This window comes from Crinia signifera, chromosome 19 (assembly GCF_055691185.1).
Source record: "Crinia signifera chromosome 19, ASM5569118v1, whole genome shotgun sequence".
NCBI classification, from domain to species: domain Eukaryota; kingdom Metazoa; phylum Chordata; class Amphibia; order Anura; family Myobatrachidae; genus Crinia; species Crinia signifera.
In genome coordinates, this window is record NC_139226.1 from 116,762,859 (window position 1) to 116,776,647 (window position 13,789).

The 13,789-nt window shown below is 44.3% G+C and overlaps 1 protein-coding gene across 1 annotated transcript in view; it reads right to left on the reverse strand.

The window, feature by feature from the left end:
• SIK2 (salt inducible kinase 2) overlaps positions 1–13,789 on the reverse strand; it is a 172,293-nt gene that overhangs the window by 50,393 nt on the left and 108,111 nt on the right. Inside the window, exon 4 of the mRNA XM_083163223.1 lies at positions 13,250–13,411. Within this exon, the coding sequence (XP_083019349.1) occupies positions 13,250–13,411 (162 nt within the window). The remainder of the gene's footprint in view (positions 1–13,249; positions 13,412–13,789) is intronic.

A 13,789-nucleotide genomic window follows, 5' to 3' on the forward strand; every position in this document is an offset into this window, starting at 1 on the left:
CACCATAGAATCTCAACATTTCTTTCTTTATTCATTTTTATATGCAGTCTCCCACGTGAATGTCATTTTTCTTTTACCAAATAGCCTGTTCCGTCTGTTCATTATACAAAGTACTCCCTGATGTATGTTACCTTATTCAAAGCACAGGTAAAGCCGAGTATATTTACACTGAGCAGCTCCTGACGCATTTATCTTTTGATTGGTTTTCCATGTTATTTTCAGTCCTATTGAACAGTGTAACTTATATATGTAAGCCTGCGTGGACTGCGTGCAATCAGTGCCCCTCGCGTATCATGGGCCCAGTTCTGGTTCATTTGGAACGTGCCAAAATCATCCCGTTCTGATATTTGGGGGTCTGTGCAAGCGGACAGTGGTGGGAATTGGGCTCTCTCATGGGAACACCCAGTGTCCTCATAAATGGTAGCGCTGGGCGTTACCATGGGTAATGCAGGCGGGCCAAAGCCATCTTCATCCAGGCGCACGCAAATAAAAGACTTCTATTTCCAATGGCAGGAGAAATCATTCGATGGTCAGTGACCATCGAATGATTTCTCCAGAAGCGGAGGTGTTTTCGTTACACATCATCATGTTACCGAGGGAAATCAGAGGCAGAAAACTGCATGTCCACCCCCAAATGCCGAATTCCTGTCTGCCAAATTCCGAGGGGATTGCAGTCGATATTTTTGCTATGGAGAGAGATAAAGTGGAAAAAGCTAAAGTACCATCCAATCAGCCCTGGTCATTTTATAAACGCAGCCTGTAACACAGCTGCTGGGGCTGATTGGTTGCTACCCTCTCTCTCTCTCTCTTTGGGGCTTAACAAATAGGCCTAAAAGTACCAATTATTCAGCTTTTGTTATTCAAATACACTCTGTGGGAGCCGATAGATTTGTACTTTATCTCTCTATGCTTTGGTTAATCTCCGCCTGTCGCTTTCTCCACAAAATGCTAAATCTCTTCCTTGAAAGTTGGATCTGTTTTGTTGGAAACGGCTGCGGTTAGTCGAATTCACGTCCGTTTATCGACAATCTGTGACTGTTCATGCCGATCCATGGACTTTCCGACACTCGACAGTCGGAACATTGAATTCTGACTGTTGAGTTACTGTAGGATGAACCGAAAACGAAGTTTCCGACATTCAGAATCCCACACTGAATACCCTTCTCTGCCTGCTACTGCTGCCAGCCCCGGGTGCCAGACGACGCTCCAACAGGGGGTATCCCAACTCAGAGGGGCTATTCTCCCTTGTGGGGGTCCACGACCCTCATGGAGGGAGAATAAAACCTGTGGCAAGCGCAGCGAGCCACCGAGCCCGCAGTGGGGTGAGCGTAGTCCGCAAGGGGCTTCTATGCGCTCGCCCCTCTGTCGGAGCACCGGCAGTCGGGTTCCCAACGTCGAGGTACTGACTGTCGGGATCCAAACTGTTGAAGCCCCATAATACACCCGCCAGCCCCACCCTTTTTGGTAGCCTTGATTAAGACATACAGGGAGAATTAGTGGATTTAAAGAAATTCGGCTCAGACAGCCTTCAATACAGCAGCGGCATTGAATCGGTGAGTGCTCAGATCTCCCCTGTCGGGAAATACTGGCACATATTGAATAACCCTTTAAGTGTCTGCTGATTACAACGCACATCTGCAGTGGATTCGTATTTAACAGAGACTGGCTTCTGCAATTCTTATCACCTGTCACCGGTCTTAACATGTTAAAGACACATCTTGATTTTATTTGACATCATTCTCCTGTATTATTAAGACACCAGAGAGGTATTTCTGTACACGTTTAGTGTAGAGATGTATTTATTTGATGTTGGAAGAGATGATGTGGACAATGCCAGCACCTATGCCAGACTGACTAGCAGAACACAGTCTGCATGAGGTAGGTGAGCTGTTTACATTAGGCTGCTGACCTGCCAGCAGTCATAAGATTAACCATAGGACATGCCCTTAGCAGGCTCACATGAGCGCAGCTGGAACTGCTCCAAGCCATTACATCAGATATTGAGGTCAGCCCAGGAGCACAGTCAACAAACTATAGAACAGGCGATAGAGCCACGTCTGGAGCCTTGTTTCTCTACTAGTGTAAAATGACATGAGAGAGAGACTAACAGAGCACAGCATAGAAAATAAACCATTCATTGGAAAACGCACAGGCTACATTCCTCTTCTGCAAGTACTGTATTCCAGACGGACTGTGCTGTAGAATTTGGATTTACTGTATTTAGTGTACAGGAATCCAGCCGGTCTTCTACTCCATACACTATTTTAGCAATTAATATTCTAAACATCACTGTGCTGGCAGCCATCTTGGTTTCGTTTCATACTGTATCCTGTTTTGTGCTGGCTCGCCTGCATCCGTGTAGTCTAGCCTAGGAAATAAGTTTTGCTAGTCTAGGCTAGCAGAGTAAAGCAGGGTACAAACTTTATATAATGTGTACCCAGCGTGATATCGGCAGCAACAGGATCCGGCATCGGGCAGCAATGGAGTATAGGCAGGGGGCACACAATATATAATGTGTAGCCAATCCGAAAACGGCAGCAACAGGAGTAGTTTGGAACTCTAGGGTGGGGACTGGCATGCGGGGCGATTACTTCACATTGGGGGCGGGGTATTCGATGTAGGGTCAAGACTGTCGGGCTGGCCCGACAGCCGTGCCCCTGTCCCGTTCTCGACCAAGATTTTGATAGCCTGCCTAACCATGTGGCATGGGTGTATCTATGTTGGACTTTATTTAAAGGCTTGGGCTGTTGTCTAAAACATATTTGTTTCAATTTTGCCAACATTATACTTTTTACTAGTTGGTGGTCTAGCGTTGGCTATATTGCGGAGGGAAAGAATGGGTGCCATCAGTAATTGGGGATGAGCTCCCTTTGTTGACTGATCACCCTGACAAAGGCAGCGTCTTCACAAAAATGGGTAGGCAGTCACGTTAGATGGTTGAGTAGATACCCTTTGTTATCGTTGTGCTATCGTTGTGTTATCGTTGAGTTGTGCGCCTTGGTCATTATCCACTTACAATGCATGCTGTTAGTGTTATTTGTGCATTGTGTATTATGCTCACTTTGGCTGTCCATTCTTTGCCATTGATAATTAATTATATAACAAAAGTATTTAAAGCACGGTATTTCCTTTAAATATTTTCGATATATAATTCATTCAATCATTAATTAAATATAACTGTTTCCTGACTAATTTAAGTGTATTTTTAATGATTATCATCATTATATTTATTAAGTTACTTGAACACGAGACACATAATTGTTAGGTTTAATATTTATTTCTATCAATACAGATGAGATATACATTTTAATCATCATAATTATTTCTTTTTTTAACTTAAATGCAAGTTTCCTACATATTTGAACCAGGTTACACACTGGAGCGATCGCTAAATAATATGCCATTTCCAGGCGAACTGGAAAGACATATTGGCTGGATCCATCAGCCAATCTGTGCGCTGCCACGTTCGCAAGCTATATGGCCTGGCTGGCCATGCTGCAAGGTCAAACTGACATCACATAAGACGCCGTTCCGTATACTGAAGGACGGAACGAGGGATGGAACTGTCCTTCATTACTTCCAATTTGTATGCGTTGCATAATATGTTTGGCTGTCGTCCTCCATATAGTCTGGGCACACACTGCTCCAACATGTCTCCCCAAAGACTAAAGTGGGTTACACACCAGAAGGACCATAATCATGCAATGGTTTCCTTGAAATCGTACGATGGTCGCACGATCTGTTGGAGCACACGATCTGCAAAAGATCTGCTCACGATCTGTACCCAATCCAATGTAGACAGACGAATCTTTAGTGCAGCAGGTAAAATCTCCAAAGCTACTGGCGGGGACCCTCATCGGATCAGAATCGCATTGAAAACATGCCCAATTCTGCTATATTTACATACAATTGGTCAAAATTCCATCAAAATTGTGGGAATTGAGCTCAAATTGGACTAGTGTGTACCCAGCATTAAGCTGGGTACAAGATCTATGTTAAAATTTAAGCTTGAAAAAATAAAAATAAAGGTGCGGGCTATTGTTAGGGTTGGGGAAAATATTAGAATTGGTATTTGTCCATGGTTGTGGTTAGTATTTTAGCAATTGTACCTGATAAATAATTGCATCATTTGCTTATTTGAAACATTCCCTTCTAGCGAAGATATATGGGGCCATGCAAGGGGTCACTGAGCACATACAGAGTGTCCACGGGCACCCCTCTGACATCAGGAACCAAAAAAACAAACAAATCTGTGACGAACTTGCTACTGTCGACCAGGTTCCCGTCAATGCGTGCCTCCCATCGATCCCGAGTCACTGTCTACCGTAAACCCGGTCGACCAAGTATAAGGCTAATCCACAAACTGCCAGAATATGCCGTTCCTTCTTATGTAATGCATATAATGAAAAAGTACTGTTGAAAATACATGTCGTCTGTACAGTAAATGAAAACCAACATATAAATAAAGTGAAGGTCTGGAGCAGGCATTGTTTGCCTATTGCACAACCTCGTATGCCTGCTGCATGACAGGGCTTCAGAGTGTCTGCGTTTCACACTGAGCGGTAGATATATTAAGCTCGGTGAAGTGATAAACTGTCTGGTTTTTATCACCGGCCAATCAGCTCCTACCTGTGAAGCTACAGGCTTGGTTTGAAAAATGACAGGTAAGAGCTGATTGGTCGGTAAATAAAAACCAGACAGTTTATCACTTCACGAGCTTAATAAATCTACCCCTGATTTCCTATATTTACACCTGGTTACTGGACAGACGGCCATCCCCACTGAATCTCAGATCTATTCTTTTCATAGCCTCATAAATTTATTGATCGCGATACGTTTATATGAAGGAGAATGATAAAAATAAACTTGACTCGGCATTGAAGGGTTAATACGGGATATAGGAGCCTAATTAGCATTTGTATATATGATCTATGGAAGTTAGTGCCTTGGAAATGCTGTGTAGGACAAGTAGGATTAATTATTAGGAGCCTAATTACCAGCATTCTGTACTGCGTTCCCCTTTGTGATTATGGTAATGCTGAGGTACTGTAGTGGATGAATGGGCGGGAAGACGCTGCTGATAACAGGAAGGTGGAAGAGATTGGGACAGCTAATTGTCAGATCTGACCCATTTCATGCCCTGAATGTTAATGAGCGTTGCTTGACGTCAATGCCGAGCGAGCTGTCCATCAGGGAGACGGAGCCAGCTAACTGCAGAAGGGAAAGTAGCTGCTTTCACCTTGGTTCCCTTACAGCCGCCTGCATGAGCAGACTGAGGAAGTCTGTGGTGATTACGTCGCTGTAGCATCATTATAAATACCATGCATAGCGATCGCTGAAAGGAAGATGAGATTATGTGGATTCCTGTGAAGTATTTCACAGGGTTATCAGTGACCTACCGTACAGTTATCGCCATATGTCACATAGTGTATAGTCATTTTGTGGGCTGACATGCGGTATATATACAGATAACCAGCGTTCAATATACCAAAACCGGCAACCAGAAGGAGGGAACCTCGGGTAAGTATAGTTACCCACCCATGCCCCCCCCCCCCCCCAACTTCTAGCAGCCTAAACCTAAATGTTCCCCTGCCCAGAAGCCGAGCCCTCTTCTAAGTGCCTAACTCTGATCCCCATCCCTGTAACCTAACCCTAACATACCCCACCCCACAGCCTAACGCTAACCATCCCCTCCACGCCGCCTAACTAGTCCCCCCCACTAGTGCCTAAACCAACTCCCCCCATCCCCGGCTGCACGCCACCCTGCCCTGCATATTTACCAATTGGAATGCTGGCTGTGGGTACTCCAGCGTTGGCATTCTTATACCATTCTGACGGCAGTTGGGATACCGGTGTCGGCATCCTGACGGGATACGGTCATTTGGTCTACAGCATGACGGTCGACATGGTTCTAGGTCGACGTGGGTCAAGGTCAACATGGGTCAAGGTCGACATGTCATTAGGTCGACACAAGCATTAGGTCAACATGGTCTAGGTCGACAGTCAAAAGGCCAACATGGTTTTTTTTGCTGTTTTATGAGCCGACAGGCGCGGTGGGAGAAAAAAATAGTGTATATAGTAATACTGTGCCCAAAGCATGGCGACCCCAGCGGTGCACTTTACCCAGTGTCGACATTCGGGTCAAAAAAACTGTGAAAAACCCCATGTCGACCTTTTGACTGTCGACCTAGACCATGTCGACCTAATTATTGTGTCAGCCTAAGTACCTGTCGACCTAGAGCCATGTCGACCTAGAGCCATGTCGACCTAGAGCCATGGTGTCGGTCTAATGCTTGTCGACCAACTAGCTGTAGACCAAATGATCGCATTCCCATCCTGACTGCGCTCCTTACGTGTGCGCATTTCTGGTTGAGTGGGATTAATATTAGTCTGCCTGTCTGTTTTATTGCAACGTTTATACATTGTATTTATGCTATGGTTCACTGTTGTGCATTGTATTTATGCTGTTTATTGTATGTGACCTCTAATACTGCTTTCACATTGCAGAAATGGGTAATGACACGGTATTCTTAAATGGGACTTTAAAAAGGGTCTGAGCCTTGAGACCTTTCACATTGCAGGTGAAAGCCGTTTTAAAAATCATTTAATACCATTCAAAATTCAACCCGTTTAACCCCCAAGGGACACGTTTCAAGCCATTGAAATAGAGCCATTCACACTGCCAAAAAACGGCTTTAAAACGTGTAGGACTCTGCTTTTTAACCGTGTTGAAATACCAGTTAACATTAACCGGTAAATCAACTTTGGCACTTTCACATTGCAGCCTTAAACGTTTTAAAATGGGAAAAAAACGGCAATATACCGTTTTAAAAGTGCAATGTGAAAGGGGTATTATTTGCTGCTTATACCATGTGGCGCCTATTAAATAAAAGATTATAATAATAATAATAATAATATGTTGCAAAACCACCATCCAACAGGGTAATGAGATACTTAAAACAGAAGACAGAAAAGAAAAAAAAACCTGGCGGACCAACACAAAGGAGTAATAAAAAATGACATCTATAACTGGACGGACCAAATTACTCCTTTGTGTGCTAAACGATATCAAAACAGAAAGCGAAAGCGACTTTTGTAGGGACACTGATCTGTTTCAAAACAATAGAGTGTTACTAGCTCAGTGAAGCTTAGCAGATTTTGACCAGTAATGTCCACATAAGCACACAGTGATCCGCATAACTGCTGCAGATGTTGACAGCTCTACAAATGGTTATATTTCGGAAAATATCTATCATTAAAAAACATGACTACCATCATGTATTCCCTACCATGGGAGTGTATCCACTAATGCTTACACAGCCCTAATTCTTACTCAGTGATTAATGATTCCTTTAGTACATACAGGAACAACGATGCACAAATGGATGCTTACATATTATTTATTACAGTGATTTCACATAACACTGCTCCAAACAGCAAACCATATAATCAACATTATTGTAGGCTCACATGGATAATACAGCCTGCCCGTCTGCCCTGAAGGCATCATGGGAGATTTTTCCTGACTTCGAGTGATCAAGGGAAGTTTTGGGAAAAGCCTAATGGATATTAAGGACCTAAAGAAATAGGCAGTAAAAAAAGAACAGCGCTGGTTACACGCATTGACACCTAACTAGTAATTTTTGCAAAGCAGAGTACTAACAGTGTGTTCTCAAAGCTACACCTGCAAAGGCAAATTTATTCTCAAATGGACAAAACCATTTGCACTGCAGGGGGGGGGGGGGGGGGCGCAGATGTAACATCTGCAGAGAGAATTACATTTGGGTGAGTTATTTTGGTTCTGGTAAATACTGACTGCTTTATTTTTACACTGCAATATAGATCTCAGTTTGAAGTAAAACCCCACCCAAATCTAATTCTCTATGCACAAGTAACATCTGCCCCACCCGCAGTGCACAAGGTCTTGTCCATTTGAGAAGGAATTTCCCTTTGCGGGTGAACCAGAATAAGGGCCAGACTATGATGTACTTATTGAACGTTCCAGATAGTTCCATTGAGCTTTGATGAGCATTAAAATAGCTGAATACTGGGAGCATCAGGGAAGTTGGCACGGTGCAGCAGATGCTTGTCAGAAAGTATATGTATTGGTTTTGTCGCTTACATTAATCCTTTGTTGATTACCATTAAAGCATGATTTGAGAACGCACACCGAATGCTTAATTAAGGATAAATAAATCATGCATGTTTTGTACACTGAAACCATCCAGTGATATCCACTACTTTCATTTCATTATCTATAGTAATATGCCTATTAAATTGCAAGTAGAGAAGAAGGGCATTTAAAGAGGCCAATAAATGTAAAAGTCAGTGTTTTACAGCATTGTCAAACACCATCGAAGGGCCTACCATCAATGGGGCCAGGGCCGGCGCTAGCCGCTCAGCGGAGCCTGCAAGGCAGGGAGGCGCTTGGCTGGAGAGGCGCCAGCCTCTCCCTGCTGTGCTGACCCTGCTGCTGTGCGCTTCTGCTACTGCCCACGCTGCGCCTGGCAACTTGTATGACTGACAGGTCAGCTCAGCGCAGCGCAGGCAGCAGCTTCACGAGCGGCTCCCCCTCTCTGTTGGCACCATCCAAAACAATTAATTTCTTCCTCTACACCCGGCGCCTACGGTTCCGTCCCATCATGTGAGCAGCAGCCTCTTTCCCTCCTACCCACTTCCTACATAGTGTTCCGGCCTGGCCCCCAGCACCTATCTTCCTCCCTACTGGTGCTGGCGCGCTCCTTCCCTTCCAGGCAATGAAACAACCTCTGACCGCTTTTTGCCCAATATTCTCAGCCTGGGTGCAATCAGGTAGGCAGCCCGCAGGCACCCATGTTAATTTTTATATCTTTTCAGCACTACAACCTCCTTTTTTTTTTATACAACATATGTGTGGGTGGGTAGATATATAAATAATTGCTTATGTTAATTGATTTAGGATATATGATTGTTTTGGGTGATGGGATTCTTTTGGTATTTAATTATTGTTTGTTTATTTTTCATAATTTTTTCATAATTTTTAGAGTTTTAAATGAGTAATTTTGTGATTAGTGGATTTTTCATTAGTTGTTGATATATTTCGTTTTATGGATTGAGAAGCTGTAACTCATGTGCTTACACATTCAGGGCCTTATTCTGATCCCTTTGCTCCCCCGCCCGTTTGCACGGGGAGCGTTGTTTGGAATCTGCGCAGATGCCAGGTGCGAATGAGCATGGCAAACTGCATGTTTGCTGTCTCATTTGCATGCACAAGTGCGGGCAGAGGGCGTGGGGCGGATAGATGTTCCCATGGAAGTGAGGCAGTGATGCGGCTGTCTGGGGCGGCCCACCTGGTCGTCATACTGGGCTCACGCCTGAGAGGGCCTTTCTTTTGCTTGTACGCACCAAATCATTCGATGGTCGATGATATTCGGAGACCATCAAATGATTTGGTCCACCCCCTAAAGGCTGCAAATGTATGTTTATAAATGTATGTTTTTAAAATGGAAAGTATTATGCGGCCATGCTTCTTGTAAGATCCAAGTTCTTTTTTTGTTGTTGCAAGGGCGCAAAATTATATTTCGCAGGAGGGCGCCAAGCACCCTAGCCCCGGCCCTGAATGATGCCTTCAATGCTGTGCATCGATAGTATAAAACCATCTACAGCAGCGGTTCCCAAACTGTGGGTCCTGACCTCAAAGTGGGTCCCAACCTTCTCAGCATGGGGTCGCGACTCCATGTTACTGACCATCAGGCTGATGACTTCTAATCTCAGTCAGTGACTCAAGGAGTCTGTTGAATTGTCTGCAGCTTTAGACTCCTCCCATCACTCTGTGCCTCCACAATGCTGCCATGTATGTGCTGTCTGCTGACTACACGTGATGTGATGGGTTTTATGGTATATTAGACTCCTCCCATCACTCTGTGCCTCCACAATGCTGCCATGTATGTGCTGTCTGCTGACTACACGTGATGTGATGGGTTTTATGGTATATTAGACTCCTCCCATCACTCTGTGCCTCCACAATGCTGCCATGTATGTGCTGTCTGCTGACTACACATGTGATGTGATGACCTTCTGCAGTAACTTGCTGGGGTCCTGTCATTATTTTTATTGTCTTATGGGGTCCCAGAGAAAAATGGTTTAGGACCCCTGATCTACAGGAAACCATTGGGCAGGGCCGCAGGCCATGCAGGACTTGTTCCAGAGAAGGGCAGCGGTAGGAAAAAACGGAAAATCAAAATCAAAAAAAGACAGGGTAGTGCTCAGTAGCACAGCAGGGGTGGGGATGAGTTGTGTGCCACAACCCTGGACAGAGGGGTAAAAAGCTATTTCTGTTATCCTCTGCCAGGTTCCTGTCATATGACAGCACATATACGTAAACTGTGCAAGCAGTGATCTAGGACACAGGTTCTCAAAGTCGGTCCTCAGGACCCCTCCCAGTGCATGTTTTGTAGGTCTCCTTACAGAATCAGGGGAAATAATTAGCTCCACCTGTGGATCTTTTAAAATGTGTCAGTCAGTAATGAGTGCATCTGCTGGGTGACCTGGAAAACAAATTTGAGAACCCCTGATCTAGCACCTCGTATTTATACTGTTTGAATTTATATGTCCAGTTATGTTCTAGTTTTGTGCCTTGAACACAAAAACTGCCTGTGTGATCATTTCCAAAATGCTTAATCTAATGAATACAAACAACACGAAACTGTTGTGAAATGGGTCATTTATTCGCAGCACTGTTTGAGGGATCCACCACGGATGGAAAGAGATCTCCTTTGCAGTAATAATTGCATATGTTAGTGCATACACTATTATGAACCATTAGTTACCTGGCAATGTGGGGCGGGATGCAACGGTGGAGGCTAGTGCTAATGTTAAAGGAAAGACACTGCACCTTGACTACACCGTACTGCTAGCAGTGTTGAACCCCTCTTGGTACCCGGGTTGAAATGCCAGGTCACTCAACCCAGTTAACATAAACTGGGTGCGTTTCCCTTGCACAATTCCTGTACGTTCATGTGGATATTTGTGGCCTTGTATGAGCGGTATTATTGATGGTTTCAGCGATTGTCTGCCATTTGCATTTTAGATTTAGCGGTTTGAACTAATACAGTAAATGCTGCCTCAGCATAAACCTCGCAGGGAATGAAGGACTCGGAGCAAATACTTCTTCATTCATAACAAAGCCATTTTCTCAATTTACACCCACATGTGAGAATCGGCGCTGGAGTCAGAGGCTGCATGCTTACCCAGCGATGTCATAATTACAAGTTAGAAAGTGACTTAAGTTCTGGCACACCATCAAAAGATTCCATGTAATGGCATGGACAGACTATTAGCACAAGCATACAGTATGAGGAATCTGCGAGGAGCACTCCAGGGCAGCAGGAGTTTAATGGGAGCTGCGAACAGTACAGAAGTTTCCAATGAAACACACTGAGTCATTGGTGTGGTTTACTTAAAGAAACACTTGACCCCTAGTTTTTGTTTTAAGACAGGCATGCTTAAGCCATGGCCCTCCAGAAACTACAAGTCCCATCATGCCGTGCCACAGTTTTGCTATTAGGAAATGCTAAAAAGATTGCAAGGCATGCTGGGATGTGTAGTTTCACAACAGCTGGAGGGCCACAGTTTGGACATGACTGTTTTAAGAGGTTTATCAGTCATGGAACAAAGAAATAAGACCGTTGGTGTAGCGTTACTGCCTCAGAGCACTATGGTCTTGGGTTTGACTCCTACCAATGGCCTATCTGTGCGGAGTTTGAATGTTCTGCGAGGGGTTGTGTAAGTGTGTACATAAGTAGCATACATTGTAACCGCCACTGGGGCACTGACTGATTTGAAAAGCCAAATATCCGTTGTACAACACTACAGAACATACTTGCCTACTTTTCAAAACTAGTTTCAGGGAGATTATTGTTGGTAGTAGAATTTTGCACAGCGCCCCATTGAGGGGGCGTGTCATGCCCCACCCATATGGCGTGTCTAGTTCCATATATGGAGAGATTGTGAAAACAGATTGTGAACGTGGCACCTAAAAGCGTGGGTGTGGATTGCTACATCTGAGAGGAATCTGTTAAAATTACTTATATCCAAATGTGGATGAGCCCCAAAGCAGTTAGTAAGAGATACTATACTTGGTAAAGTGCTGGGAAATGGTGCTGATGATTCATCTCTCTCTATCTCTCATTCCTATTTTTCTCCAAAGATGTAACAGTGTAATGTGGGCAAGGTGAAATGAGGGAGATTGGTAGACTAATGAGGGAGAGAGGGAGATTGCTGCTATTTCAGGGAGTCTCCTGCAGAATGCAGGAGGGGAGGCAACTATGCTACAGAATGTGTGTGCGCACTATATTTCAGGGCTGGATTAGGGTCTCTGGGCGCCCCCCCCCCTACTAGTTCCCATCTGCCGCAGGGACCCCCTGCACGCCCCGTGCTGCCCGACCCCGCTGCCTGACACCCATCCGCCACAGCAGTGGGGCGGCGGATGTGGGGGCCCCGGGGCGACCGACAGTCGCCCCGTGGATAATCAGCCACTGCACTGTTGGTAAATAATATTACACATCACCTGTCCTCTTGCTGCTAATTCAGTCTCAATGCCATCTATATGCTAATGACAGAAGAATCTATTCCTGCTTCAATCCACCTTACAAGCAGCAGCAAAACGGATTTAGCCACTCCGTACCTGGTACAAGACTTACAAATCCTTAACCTGGCTTTCCATGTCCTTCAGAAAGCAAATTAGAATTACTCATCCCCATGAACAAAACCCTCAACACAAACTCCCCTTAATGTATCCTCCATCTCCATTAACCTTAATAGTACACAGCCTTTGATAGATCACAAAGTAGTATTATCAACTGTCTTGCTCATTAAACTTACCAATGGCTTATTCAGATGGCTGCTTTTTATGTCCCTACTTTTGTATTCTTCCTAAAGTGATAACATGGAGGGTGATAAACAGCCAGCCAATCAGCTCCTAACTGTCCTGTTATAGGCTGCAAAATGACAGGTAGGAGCTGATTGGCTGGTTGTTTATCACCCTTCACGTTATCACTTTTTGAAGCTCGATACATCTGGCCCCCATAACATTTAGGTTTCACCCATTATAGGTAACCTCGAGTGTACTAAGGTTATTGCAGGGTGCAAAATAATGTGCTTTGTGTGTGATCAAACCCAGTCAGCAACATCCAGAATTAATAAAAACATATATGAAGTTAATCCAATTAGTCATCTACCCTTTATACTGAACGTGCAAGGAATACATTACCTGCTATCTTTATGTTCATGTGGTTATCCAGCAGCAGATTTTCTGCCTTCAAATCCCTGTGCACGATATTGCGACTGTGGCAGTACTCCACCGCAGAGAGGATCTGCCAGAACTTCCTCCTAGCTTCTGACTCATTCAGGCGCCCATGGTTAGCCAAGTAATCTGAAAAAGGAAACAGGTGAAATGTCTTAGGTGGTGACTAGCGGAATATGTATTACTAATAATATGATTCATATACAACATTAATAGGACAAGAATCAACTTCAGAGTCTTCAGATAAACAATATGATGGCAATTCTGGAGATTGCCCAAGGCCCCCAGCTCGATCATCTTAGAGCCATGATTGACCTGTGTACGTAATACATGGATTATCTGGGAGTCCTATCTGGGAGTCGGTAATTCACAACTGCAAGTAGGTTCGACTGGGGCTATTCAATTAGCCACGATATACTGAACGTATCATGAATTATGCTTGAGTGCCTCAGGCACCCAAAACAAAACAGACAATAATCAGTTGATAGAGAGCTTGTCCTGTGTGTT